The following is a 14,554-nucleotide window of genomic DNA, read 5'->3' as shown; positions in this document are numbered from 1 at the left end:
CGCAGATACCAGGGTTGGGGGTAAAGGATAGGGGAATAGACATAGGCATGAAGGGGGAAGCTACAGAAGGTGAGGGGGCAAGGAGTCTGGCCCCTTGCCTCCCCCTGCTGCTTTGTGGGCAGGAATTTAAAACAATCCTCCAATAATTAGATGCTGTACCAATTTATAATTTTCCATGTTAAAATCTAATTATTGAGGGGGGCCCATCATAAATTCAAAGTCATATTGGATCTGGGTAAATATGGTACATATGACTATTTTGCCCAACACTCACATTTACTCACTTTGTTGATGGAAGCAAATATTTGTTTAACAAAATCCATTAACCTGCAGCTATGCATAATAGAAACTGTGGCTCCCCTTGCCTCTGTGAAGGGTGTTTTCCTTAGCTTAAGCTGCTCTAAACTAAGTATGTTTGCTTATATGTCATACACTTATCCACCATTGTAACTTGCAGCTTCCAGTTAGTTACTTGATGCATTGTGTCAGAATGAAAACATTGAAATGTTGACTCAGTAAAAGCAGCTCATAATCAAAGATACAGGAGGTTCTAATTATAAGACTAGACTATTCTTATTAAAGTACAAATTGTCTAATTTTCCAGTAGAATTTAGTAGCGTGGGAACAGCTTTCATTGGAATGCATTTTATCATGTGCTGGGTTTTTGAATACAGCATAACACAGGTTTTGAGAAGGCACATCCAACAAGAGAAAGCATGTTATCGTTGAAGCATTCATTCCTGATATATTTGTTACTTCACCAAGAGGCATGGCTGATTTCCTGATTTGTTATCTGCAATGTCCATCACATAGTTGTCCGAATCACAGCTTTTTGATACAGTTATGTGAAAAATATTCCCCGCCTTATTCTTATAGGTGTAAACTAGTTCTGTTTCACAAGTAAAACAGGGAGTGTAATTAAATTTCAATAATTCTCTCAAGTCCTAGCATCTAGATTTCTTTTTTTCACCCAGCTAAAATATGGTGGAGTGATCTAGACATGTACAGGCTCAGAAATGTATATTTATATGCATTAATGCACAACTGAGGGGCTGAGCATCTATGATTTCCATTGCATCTGTGTGCTCAGTGCTATTTCAAGTCAAGCCCTAGCGAGTTATCTTTTGAATTTTAGAACAGTATAGGGTTAATTTAAAAACTTTTTGTCAAAATTATCTTTCTTTGGTTAAATCATCTTCCTTTAAGACAGGGGTAAAATATATGGTCCATGGGCTGATCTGGCTCGTGGAGCCATAAGAACCAGCCTATGGGTCTTGGGCCAATTCTGGACTCTGTATTGGAGCGCTGTTCATAGCACACAGGCGCAGCATGCAGTGCCCCAGGCTGGCAGGGTGCAGCATGCTCCATGTGCTCTGTGCTAGCCCAGTAGGCTGTGGGTACTGTCTATGTCACTGAGCCCAGCTTGCAAGTCACTTTTAGCACAAGCCCCAGCACAGGGCAGATGTGCTATCCACAGTACAAGGGGCCCATGCAGGGAATATGCTGCTTACAGTGCCCCGCTGGACCAGCCATGTGTGCTGGATCCAGTGTGGCCCAATCTGGCCTGTAGACTGGCCCAGAGACCTTCATCTGGCCCATGGATAGGATGAGTTTGACACTGCTGCTTTTAAAGATTTTCCATAACAATCTAGAGCGTATGTAGCTCAGAAGGCTTACAATTTATGCCTTTGGATCTCCCTCCCACTAGTTTTTTTATTTTGTCCAAGGAGAATATTGGAAGGAAGTGAGGGGCTTTTATTATTTGTTGTTATTAAATTTAATTAAACTTTTTTTGGCTTCTTTTATGAGGGGCTATTGTGAGTCTTTAAAATACTTAACTGCAGAGTTATGCAAGTAAGAAAAAAAAGATCAGAATTTGGCTTTGTAATGTGGCAGGGTCTCATGAGAGGTAGAGGATTCAGTGCCTCCTTCATGCAACAGCAGGGTACACTGAGTACTGTTCATGAAAGGAGACTGCACCCTTCAGCTAATTTATCTTGGTGTGATTGCTGACCAATTCAGTTTCTTCTAAAATTAGTAAAACCTGCCTAGGCAAGGAATACAGGGAGAGTCCAGCAGTTTGCAGTAAAATTTGACCCTTTTGACTTTGGACTTTTTACCCCGACTTCAGGGACTTTAGGAATTCACCCGTAGATTCCATTCCTGACTCTGTTGTTGACCTACTGTGTGACCTGTTGCAAGGTCACTCTTGCATCAATGCTACAGTAATATTATTTCCTTAATTCACGGGAATATGTGAGGATTGTTTTCATTACCTATTATGTGTTTTGGGATTCTCATACAGGACGGTGCTATAGGTTGGCAAAACATGGCCCATAATTTAATTTGTCATTGGTATTTCCTAATTATCATTCAAAACAATGTTCTCTCTCCCCTATTCTAAATGTGTCTTTCCTCCACCATGTCATATAATAATGAAATGTAATAGCAGCGTATTTTTTAAACTCCTTGTACTTGTATCAAGCCATTTTTCTGCTACTGTTCAGTTGTCCCTTTCCAGTGGAACATTAGAAATGATTAAACTATTTCTCCCAGATTCCTCTCCCTTTTTTCTGTCCTTGAAGTTCTCTCTTGAGAAGGCAGAGTTTCTCTCAATTTTGACATATATCTATATTTTTAGTAGCTGAGAACTGTCTGTACAATCTATGACCATTACATTTGAAAAGATTGAGAGTAGGTACCTTTCCTAACCTAATCTGAAACAGAATCCATGCAAAATTTCCTAATCTACTGTGAAACAAAATCCATATACAATAACCCCTTTTCTGGTTTCTATTAACTCAATAATTAACAATAGGCTTTTCTTAAGCATGACTGCTTCAAATTCCAAGCTCAAGACTATTTTCACTCCACAGCTTTATACTACAGAGGCCACTCATTACCTCACCTAGGGTGCTTGTACATGTGCTGGGAGGCTGCTCCAATGCTCTGTAATTACAGTGTGTTGGAACAGACTTGATAAGCCATGTCTGCTGGAACATGCTAATTGGTGTGCTTCAGTCAGCCTCCACATCTTGTGTGTCAGTGTCCCCACACTTAAAAATGGTGGTGGGGGTGCTTAATTGAAGCTTGTCCGATGAGCTTTAGATACAGTGCCCCCCCCACCTTTTTGAAGCGTGGGGATGCTGATACATGAGACGCTCCAGGCACTTTAATTACAGCATCTCTTGGAGCCACTCTAAAAGAACCTCTTCCCCCCAGCATATATGTAAAAACACCCCTAGATATAGAATAGGTATGATCCATGAACTCAGCTGAACTCTTCTAAGCCTTATTCAGCAGAAACACCTGTTAAATATTGGAATCAATATTCTGGCAGCTTGTTGCAGAGCTGTTTCATGTTTTTGAATAACATATAAGACAGTGAAGATGGAAGATGCTTTCAAATCTTTCTGTCAGTACATTTATTAATTGAACTTCTTCAGGAACTGGCAGGCTGTTTCAGTTTATGCAGGATAACTGAGGCCTGTTATGGTTTTGGAATCTTAGCAGCGGTGTCAAGTTAAGGCACTAGTAATTATAAGCACACACCTGTGTGACTAGCTTCATAAAATAATAGCCTTGGGGGTCTATTCTCTCACTGATGTGCACTGTTATGGCAATGGAATATTTATATGAAATAAGTGAAATTATGATTTTCCTTATTTTTAATTTCTACAGGGAGAGAGGCATGTCTACCTTCTTGTTTAGGCCTCATTGTGGAGAAGCTGGGTCAATCACTCATTTGGTATCAGCCTTTCTGACAGCTGACAACATTTCTCATGGACTACTCTTGAAGAAGGTATTGAAGCTAATCAAAGCAGGCATATCAATTAATAAGAACAGCACAATTAATATGAACATTTTTTCATTCTCTTAATGCATGATAAATGTAGAAGGTGGAATCCTGGCTTCATAAAAGTTAATGAGAAAACTCTCCTTGATTTCAGTGGGACTAGGGGTTTACGCATTTTTGGAAAATTTGAAGTTAAAATAATTGGCCACAGGGTGGCAGATTTGTATCAATTACTAATAATTATGGTACAAATAGTTTTTGTTAGAAACAGTGATTTATTTAGGAAGGCCAAAGAAATAACTGGAAACTGTGGGTACTTACTGTCCTAAAATTAAACCCAGACATTGTACTAGGGTTGTACATATCCACAACACCATGTTATTTCCCTCTTCCATCTATCAGCAGTATTTTTGTGAGACCAAGAATGGAATAAACTAGAAAGCTAATAGAGGTAGTACAGACTTATGTCTATGTAAGTGGGCTTACTAGCCAAAAATGATTATGAAGTCAGCCCCTAGAGACTGCATACATTACATGCTTGCCCACATTTATGATCTCTCTCTATTGCTTCTGAAAGCCGACCCACCTAGTGATGGCCTTTCAATGATCAGCATGTTCCATTGCAGCTGTTAAGTACCTGAGTTTAAGTTTTTGGGGGTAGAGACAAAGTGCAGAACAAAGCTCTCTCTAGCTCAGTGTTTTTCAAACTTTCTAAAGGCATGGAACCCTTTCATGCCACTTCTGCTGTGGAACCACTACCCCAATCCTAAAGGCTGATGTACAGCCAGGCACCCTGGCCTGGCAATAGTAGCATACTGCCTCCTAACCTGCTCCGCTGCTATCTCCAGTCTCAGACCTATTGCAGAACCCCAGGGTTCCACAGAACACAGTTTGAAAGCCACTGCTCTAGTGCTGTCTCCTTTCTAGGCTATGTTAAGGCCAAATCATAATTATGAGTTAATCAGAATATTGTCCTTCTGCTTCAAAAATATGTATTTATTTCCTTTTTTTTTTTTTTAAGTTGATGAAATTCTAAGGTATAATTTAGAAAGTGTAGAAGAAACCTTGATACAAAAAAAAAATAGCTCCACAAAAGGCAGTTCAGTTTTTCTGGTCATAATCCTTCTGGACTAATTTTCAGTGAGGCTCTATCCTTTTTCTCTGATTAAAAAAATCCTTCCTTATTTATCTGTCACAGTGCCATTAAATAATGAATATCCGTATTGTTTTTGTACAGAGTCCAGTTCTCCAGTATCTTTATTATCTTGCACAAATCCCTATTGCCATGTCTCCACTTAGCAACAACAGCCTATTTCTAGAGTATTCGAAAAGTCCACTCCGGGAGTTTCTGCATAAAGGACTTCACGTTTCTCTCTCTACAGATGATCCTATGCAATTCCATTATACAAAGGTAAGTAATGCAGAAAACTCTTGTTATGAATTTAGCTTAGCAAATAATGCCACATGGGCCTAAGGTGACCTGAAACCCTCTTTATCTCATTGTATAGTACAGTGGTTCTCAACTTCTTTGGAATCAAGACCTCCTTGTTAGAATTGAGGCACCACTCTATAACTTGTGAATTGAGTGACACCAATTTAAAAAACTAATTTATACATTTATATACAGTACAGTACTTACCTCCTTGCAGAGGGGCTAGGAGATTGTCTAGGCAGAGAGCAAGCCAGAGCGCTAGCACCCTGGTAGAGAATTACTGGTATAGTATCTGATGCCTCATGTCTTTAAATTAATCTTACTTCTAGATTTTATGGTCTCCATTGGATTTCATTGGGAGGAAAGTCTAATTGTCCAATTGCTTTTCTTTAACTCTTGCTTCCTCCAACTACTAGCTGCTAGAATACAGAAGACAAGGAGGAGGTAGCTGGGAAGTTCCTATGCTAAAGCCTTGATAAACAATGAATCTGGATGAAGCACATAGATTCATAGATTGTAAGGCTGGAAGGGGCCTCGGAAGGCCATCGGGTTCAGCTCCCTGTACCAAGTAGGAAAGACAACTGCTGTCAGGTGACCCCAGCAAGGTGACCGTCCAGTCTCTTCTTGAAGATTTCCAGGGTAGGCGATTGCACCACTTCTGGAGGAAGCTTATTCCACAGTCTGGACACCATAGCTGTGAAGAAGTTTTTCCTAATGTTGAGTCTAAAATGGTCTTCCAGGAGTTTGTGACCATTACTCCGAGTTTTCCCCAAGGGTGCCCTCAGTTGTTCACTGAGCCCTTAATGTATGCCTCTGATGTAGTGGTAAGCTGCTACCAAGTCCCCTCTCAGCCTTCTTTTTTTCAGGCTGAAGAGTCCCAGATCTCTCAGCCTTTCCTCATATGGCTTGTCGTGCAAGTCTCTGATCATATGGGTTGCCCTTCTCTGGACTCTCTCAAGCTTTACCACGTCCTTGTTAAAGTGCGGCGCCTAGAACTGGACACAGTATTCCAGCTGCAGTCTCACCAATGCCAGCTAGAGTGGGAGAATCACTTCCTTGGTTTTGCTGGAGATGCATTGATTGATTGATTAGAGATGCATTGTTAGGCCTGCTGGCTGCAGTGTTGCACTGCCGGCTCATATTCATACAGTGGTCTATTATTACCCCCAGGTCCCTTTCATTCATAGTCCTGGTCAGGTTGGCATTGCCAAGCCTGTAGGTGTGCAAGGGATTGTTTGTCCCCAGGTGGAGCACTTTACATTTCTCAACATTGAACTTCATCTGGTTCCAGTCACCCAACTTGCAAGCCTGTCTAGGTCTGCCTGTATCTGCAGCCTATCTTCAAGTGTGACCACGCTTCCGCATAACTTGGTGTTGTCCGCAAACTTGGTCAGTGAGCTCTTCACCCCCACATCCAAATCACTTATGAAGATGTTGAATAGCACTGGGCCAAGCACCGACCCCTGCAGGACACCACTGGCCACTTCCAGCCAAGATGACTCAGATCTGTTCATTAGAACTCCCTGGGTCCTACCTTGCAGCCACACATTTAGGAAGAAGAAAATGTCATTGGGAGACTCTGAAGGCTGGACTGCACTGACCTATGTGTCAGTCTATACTAGACAAGTGGATATATAGTTTTTGTACTTTGTAGGTCAGCACTTTGAAGAGCCATGGTCTGCTTCATTGCTCCACTCATCTCTGCATCCTTAACAAGGGGGCAAGGCAGCTTGTGTAGGAATTTGCTCCACACAATTTGTGGCATCTTAGAGTAATCTGGTGCTGGCTTAATATTTCACCTCTTTATACCACACAAAAGACCCAGATTAGAAGTGAGAAATTGTCCTGCCAGGTGTATTCATTAAGTATTTAGGACCAAATCCTGAAAAGTATGTAGGTTCCTACTCCTGTACAATTTAGATACCTAAATACCATATGAGGGCCTGTGAGCCATAATCTGAATTTTTCAAAGTAGTCTCAAGAAAGTCATAATTTGTCTCCCTCAAGTAACTGTCCACATATGAATTCTCATCCCCTGAGCTTTGACTGGAAACATTCTGCCTTAGCAGGAATTAGAGTGCACCTCACCTCTGCCCCTCCTGATATCCCTGCACTGAGGGGGTAAAGCACTTCTTGCTCTTGTTGACCCTCAGAATGATTCTGGGAATGAAGGAAGGTTTGAGTAGCCCATTCCATCAAAATTAAGCACCCAAGAAAACAAATTTAAATAAAATTAAATTGCAAGTTTAATAATGAATTACTTGCAATATATATATGACTAACAGTATAGGTAAGGCATATCAAGCAAATGATTAAAAATGATAAGATAACAAGGGTTGGCCTGTTGGGGAAACCGACTTCTTACTGAGATTTAAAAAACTATGGGTGCCTATACATGCGTTCCAGGGTGAGATGTACATTTTAATTAGAGTGGCTCTCAGGAGTGCTCTCAGGTTTCTGGCAGCATACGCTGCTGCCATGTGCCCCACACTGGTTTTTTTCTTTTTTTAGTGATGGGTTGTTGTTGGTTTTTTTTGACACTGGGATCTCTGGATATCAAAAAAACCTGCTGCACTGCAAATTAGCAAGCATATGGGTACACATGCTGCGTACAGTTTGCGGTGCCTCAAATGGCTTTGAGACACTGCAGACTGCACATGCATGCTCATGGGGACATGCCCCATATGGCCATCATTTAGTTAACCCACTCCCTGGAGTTTTGCCTCTAGAGAGCACTGAGCCTATTCTAGTCTCTAGGGCTCGTTATCAGCCACTGAAAAAATCAAATGTGGTCCCCGCACAGGCCATAAACTTAACTGGAGCTTGCAAATTATCAATATCAGTGAAGTCATATCTCCTGCAAGACTGCTTTTAAGCCTTTAAGGAGCTTACCCTATCAGTCAAGTAAAACAAGATGAAAACTTTAAGGATGTTCTCATTGCTCCTCAGGCCTGTAGCTTTGTGTACCTTTGATGTCCCACAGGGTACTTCAGAGCTAACTGCACACAATTCACTCCCCAGACACTTGCTGGACATGCCAGTTCCAATACCAGAGTCAGTATTTTCCCCACAAAGATTATGAGGATAGGGGTGTCAAAGATACGGCCTGTAGAGAGTCCTATCATCCAGATCATTTCATTGATAGATGTTAAGAGGTTTGGCCTGCTAGCTTCATAAAAGCAAATGGTTCAGAAAATTTCCATAACTGGGTATTTGGCTGTATAAAATTATGCTATGAGACCACTAAGGTGGGTCTGCTGCCAGCGGTAAGAACACATTCAAACAGAGTCCAAGTTACTTCTACACTATCGCTGTGTAAGCAACACTTGCAGGACAGCCATCTGGAGCTCTATCCACACCTTCACAAAGCATTATATCATTGCAGAAGCCTTTAGGTATTACACATATCAAGCTTGGCAGAGAGTCATACAATTACTGTTCACCCAGGAGGATTTGGAGACCCACCTGCAGGTATGTGGGTACTGCTCTGGAGTTGCCCACATGTGAGAATTATGTATGAGGTCAACTACTAAAAGGAGAAAATGAAGGTTCCTATCAGTAACTGAAGTCTGAGATGTCTTATCTGCATGGACATTTTACCCATGCCCTCCTTCCTCTCTTCCTTAGAGTCACTATACTATAGGACTCTGTGGCTGAGAGGAAGAGAAAGTGTGCTTTACCCTTTGTCCCCTGCACATGGAGGCACAAGGCACTGCCAAGGTATTGCTAAGGTAAAAAGTCTCTGGTCAGAGGTCAGGGGCATGAGACATACCCAGAAATGAGAATGTATGTACAAATACATCTTAAAGAATTCCAGTTGCTGGTCAATATCTTCCAGTCATCCATAGTTCTAAGTTGGAAAACGTGCTAATAGTTCATAAAACATTTTTTTTCAGTGAGTGTAAAACATGTTGCTTGACCATAAGTGATTACATGTCAAACATAATTTTACTGAGCACTGCGTAAGTTAATGCACAAATGTGGTTGTCTAGGAAGCCCTTATGGAGGAATATGCCATAGCAGCTCAAGTGTGGAAACTGAGCACTTGTGACCTGTGTGAAATAGCAAGAAACAGTGTACTACAAAGTGGATTGTCTGATAAGGTATGTTTGATGTTGTATCTTTTGGGGTTATTTGCTCAGCATATAGTCTATGTACAAATAGTTTTGTTTTCCTGATTAATCTCAGGAGATAAAGTTTCTCATTCTTATTAGGCTTCTGGGAGGCAAAAGTTACACTTTAGTTAGGTTTTCATCTTTGGGGATTTGTAGTGCAATTCAAACCCTTTGATGTAATGCAACATTACATCAATATGTAATCTGCCGACACTTATGATGTTAGCAGATAAATCAGGCAGCGATTTAAATTATGTAAGTAACGACTTCAATATTAAAGACATCACTTAAACCCAGGGTGCTTGCCAATTTGTGCAGGAACAGCCAGCTCTGAGTTGTTCACACTTCATTAAGCCTCTTTACTTGGTTAGTGAGAACTTTGCCTCTAGTAGTAGCCTTGAAACTGACTGTAACTAATCAGTTTTGGGGCTTGTATTAGCACAGCTATTAGTGAGCCAGATGGATTAACGACCAGCTTTACATATCATGGAGTTTTCTGATTGACAGACAAGCCTGCTGCCTGTGGATTGACTTTTGTCACTGCCTATCTGTGTTGTGTTCATTAGAGCTCCATATTTGTCTGGTAGCCTACACTATAAATATGACACCTACTAAGAAAAAAAAATATAGCTGATCTAAGATAAGATTACTCTACAAAAAACTAAGCTCAGAAGGGGACATTAGATCTTCCAAGTCTGACCTCTGTGTAACACTAGACTTAGAATTTCACCCAATAAGCCCAATAACTCAGGTGGATTAAAGTGGAAAGGCATTCACTTTTATGGTGACAGTGTCCCAGTCCAAATAGACTAGCCATAAGATCTCACGGCTTCAAGCCATGTTAGAGAAGCTTCTTCATCTTTTCTAAGTAGCCATCTCAGGCTGACATTACATATTAGACTTAAATCATACTAAAACTATGGACTTTAAAGTGGTGTTAAAAGTTAGAACGTGCTGCGAGCAGTCTCATGTTGAGGATTAATATAATTTCTGGCTTGTACTTCTGACTTAGCATGAGTGCTGGCAAGCAGGTGTGTGGCTAGGAGTCGGGACACATGGGCTGTGTCCCGACTCCTAGCTACTACTACTTTGGGTCAGGGGGTTGGGGGGCAGGGGAGGAAACAGTGCATCCTAGAAGGCTGGAGGACTGCAGATTGCTCATCTTATCTCTGTGGAGCAGACTGAAGTTACTCTGACACAAGCTGGGTATCACAGCCGAGAGTTAACCCTCACCTGAAGTAGCATAAAACTTTGAGATGCTCAAAGGACAGTTACGACTTAATGATCTGTACCATGACGATGCTCACATTTTAAGTGTCCTTAGGATGGTCTAAATGTAAATGTGCAGTCACCTATTTCCTTACAGACATGAAGTTCAGTGCCAACTTGTACAAGGAATCTAAGCTTCTCTAACTTCTCATTTGAAAGTTTTTGCACTCTAGCACCAAGATTGTCAGCCACTGAGATGGCATACAACATTGGGAATAAAATACATAATCATAGGCTTCATAATCCTGAAGACAGTAAGGTCCTGAGCTTGAAGTCAGTGGTGATTTTCCATTGACTTCAGTGGGTTTTGGATCAGGCTGTGAGAGTAGATGTGCTATTTGTTTCTTGCAGCATGTGTATGAACATGATGATTTTGGTTAAAACTAGCAACATTCATTTTTTAGCTGATTCTAACTTAAGTAAAAGGCAGTTCAGGAGAAATGTTAAACTTGGGTAGAAAGAAAAAGCTTTTATTCTTGAACCAACTAAGAATATGGATATAGCAAGTTAGATACCTAGAAAGAAGTTGACCTGCTAAGAATTATTAACCACATGATTAGCTGGCATGACTGCTCTTTTCATTTATCCCAGTGCCATACACTGAACAGATGCTTTTACTTGTAGCCTCAATCATGGCTCTTTACTTTGTTCACAGGAGAAACAAAAATTCTTGGGAATAGATTATTGTAAAGAAGGGCCTGAGGGAAATGACATTCGGAAGACAAATGTTGCACAGATCCGAATGGCTTTCAGGTATGAGACACTGTGCAATGAGCTTAGTTTCCTGTATGATGCTATGAAATCAGAAGCAATTACAGCTTTATCGCAACAGTCACAGCGTCAAGAAAAAAGCCAGTTTTGCTCCTGACCGGATTTATTACCAACTGCTTTCTTAATATTGAATTGTCTGTGTCTGAGAGATGCCAAGATGGAACTGTTTGAACAACACCAAGAAGTAAAGTATCCATGGGAGAGGGAGCGAACAGCATTTGAAGGAATCTTCTACGCTTTTACACTGTTATGTAGTGTTGGTTTCTACAGCCATTAAGCTTTAGATATCAGATGCAAGCTCAGAACTCTGTAATCATACTGCCTTTAAACTGTACTGTGCAATGTAGTTTAAAAACCCTAACATATTGTTGATATTGCTTGCATCTGTGATATTCTACTGTAAATGCAAGATGCATGAAGACAACAGATGCTGGTAGTACACATGCAACTTATTTTGTCATGCTGGGTGTCAGTGACAGTCACAGCTAACAACACTTAAATTTCAGTCCCTGGTTTGTTAGAAGATTTTAGGATGCACAAAAATTAGAAGAGCACTTCTATTCATTTTGTAAAATATTATGTGGCACTCACCAGTCTTTACATAAAATATTAAACAGTGATCTGAAGGGAAAGAGAGATCGTTACCAGACAATTATTGCACATCTTTTTAGGATTACAAATCATTTATTATATTATTATTACCTAGCACTTGGGGTAGAGATGGGAAGAAACATAGAAGATAAATGCTGTTTCCTAATGAAAATAGAAAAATCAGTGTAAAAATATTGTACATCATAGTGCTACAAAGTAACTTTTGAAGGCATAGCTTCATTATGAAAGCATGCCTTGAAAGTGGAGAACAATTTTTGTTTTGCTTGCTTTATTACCAAAAAGAATAGGTATGTCCTGTCTACATTATCATATTTTCTCACATACCAAATGACCCCATGATTTAGGAAGGCAGAATGAAGAGAAAAAGATTTTTCCAGTCATGGCTGAGTATTGGCCACATGCAGCAAGGAAGGAAACTACTCTTCAGTATTACTCGCTCTCCCCTCACAGCTCTACAACTAGAGCTTGTCACAGGCACTGCTGAATTGACTGCTCAGCCAAAAACTGTTGCTAATTTGGCAGTGGCCATGACAAGGTCCAAGCTTTACTTGTGTATCAAATCTGCCAGGAGAGGGAGTGACTCTCAAAAGCAGATTCTTTCCCTGCTGCACATGATTGGGAGCCCAGTATCATGCCAGCAGCCATGTGGTGTGAAAATCAATTTTCTTGTTAAAATACACCCTCAATTTTGAGGGAAGGTGCATGTGGTATGCAAGTGAATACGGTACTTGGAAATGCAAGCGACTTGCTGTGGATGCACACAAAGGAGAACCTATTGACTTGAACAAGAATGAACTCTGGCTATTAGTGGTAGAAATTAAAGACTTATATTCAGGTATGACTTCTGACCTCCTCTTACATGTGTTTTGTTGATGAGATGGGTGGTAAGTTAAATTGTGTTTTTATTTATACAGAAGTTATCCTATTTTGAGATAAAATAGTCTAAAATTACTTATGTGAAATGTTTTATTTAGGGAAAGGGTTGACTTAAGATGTAGCTACTATAATATTTATCCTGTGATTTCACATTCTTCTGCTTGATTGTCTTCCTTAAGACATAGCATTACTATTCAAATGAAAGGATTAAACTATAGTATGCTGCTAGCACCTCATCCATGTTGCAATACTATATGCTGTTCATACCAAAAAAGATAAATGGCTTGATTCAGTAAAGGACGTTAGTGCTGCAGTGCCTAACTGGAAGATGCTTGGGCTCTGGAGTGGAATCTAAAGCTTGGTATTTAGGCTTCCTGTGCAGTGTACTGGCACAAGTACGCCTCACAAAGTCTATCAGAGAAATTCCACATGCTGTGCAGGCAGCTGCCTACAGCTGGTCAAAAGAAAATGCTTCAGAGAGGGACACTACTTAAATTGTGATTCTCTCTAGAGTAGGGGTAGGCAACCCGTGGCACCAGAGTATGGTGCTTGAAGGCATTTTGCTTGGTACATGTGCCTTGGGGGGGCAGACGGCAGGGAAGGGACCAGGGCTGTGCTGCTACAACAAAGATCAGGCCCCTTGTGGCTCCCCTGCCATCTGCCCCGGCATGCCAAAAATCTTACAAATCAAGGTTGTGGGTGTTTTTGGCACTCTGCCCAAAAACGTTGCTAATCCCTGCTCTAGAGCTTTGGCACCTGCCTGAAGCTCCAAGTCCAATGACTCCACCAAGCTGGCACCCCCAGCCCGGAATCCTCTCTCAAGGGTAAAAGCCTATATCCATTCTCAGATAAATAAGAGTGAATCCTCTTCAATTTAAGCATGCTCAGGGTGTGTGGGCAGTGGATCACGGCTGTGCCCTGGCTCCAGACTACACTGTTACTGATGCAAAATCCTGGCCCTGGAGCAACTCCCTGCCCAGCCGCATACCCTGCCAGCACCTCTAGGGCCGATTTCCATGGAAATCCTGACCCTGCCACAGCTGCTGCTGGGGTCTCCATGGAATCCAGCCACCATAACATGGGCAGGGGCTGCTGGGAAATGGAGTCCATTATGGGCTGGATCCAGCTCATGGGCTGGACTTTGCCCACCCTGGTTTAAACTCACATTATCTCATCTAAGAGTGACATAACCACTATGTCACAGGATTGTGCTGTCTGTGGCCCAGTAATTCTACATCCTTTCCTGTGCTTCTGCAGGATGGGTAGGTAATGCCCACCCACCACAGCCTAGCCCGTAGTCTCATGCTTAGTTCTGCTTTGTAAGCAGAGCTGGATGTGCCTATGTCTAAGGGCAGTTTTATAGGGTGGGCACTATTTGTACCACTTCGTTTTTTGTGCTTGTAAAATAAATTGACCATAACTGCATGTGATGTCTCTTATTGCCAGGATGTGTTAGGCCTGCTCTGTGAGCACTGAGCAGCTTAGGACATTCTAGGGGCCTAGGCACTGAGCTGCTCAGGATGACTTCCAGGCAAATGCAAAAACCCTACTTAAGGTGTCTAGAATAACCAGAAAAAAAAATCAGACTACCATATTTTCTTGCATATAACATGTAACAGCCACCTAAATAAGATATGCATCTTGTTTTTGAAAGGCAGAATGAAGAGAAGAGATCATTTCTTG

The 14,554-nt window shown here is 41.2% G+C and overlaps 1 protein-coding gene across 1 annotated transcript in view; it reads left to right on the top strand.

The window, feature by feature from the left end:
- Positions 1–12,823, top strand: part of AMPD3 (adenosine monophosphate deaminase 3) — a 60,408-nt gene extending 47,585 nt beyond the window's left edge. The window contains exons 12-15 of the mRNA XM_019519585.1: positions 3,682–3,802; positions 5,034–5,207; positions 9,221–9,331; positions 11,268–12,823. Coding sequence (XP_019375130.1) covers positions 3,682–3,802; positions 5,034–5,207; positions 9,221–9,331; positions 11,268–11,480 — 619 coding nt within the window. The 3' untranslated portion in view covers positions 11,481–12,823. The remainder of the gene's footprint in view (positions 1–3,681; positions 3,803–5,033; positions 5,208–9,220; positions 9,332–11,267) is intronic.
- Positions 12,824–14,554: the final 1,731 nt, after the last annotated feature.

This window comes from Gavialis gangeticus, unplaced genomic scaffold (assembly GCF_001723915.1).
Source record: "Gavialis gangeticus isolate Ggan-Ray unplaced genomic scaffold, GavGan_comp1, whole genome shotgun sequence".
NCBI lineage: Eukaryota > Metazoa > Chordata > Crocodylia > Gavialidae > Gavialis > Gavialis gangeticus.
The sequence above is the reverse complement of the archived record's forward strand: the minus strand, read 5'-3'. Positions and strand labels throughout refer to the sequence as shown.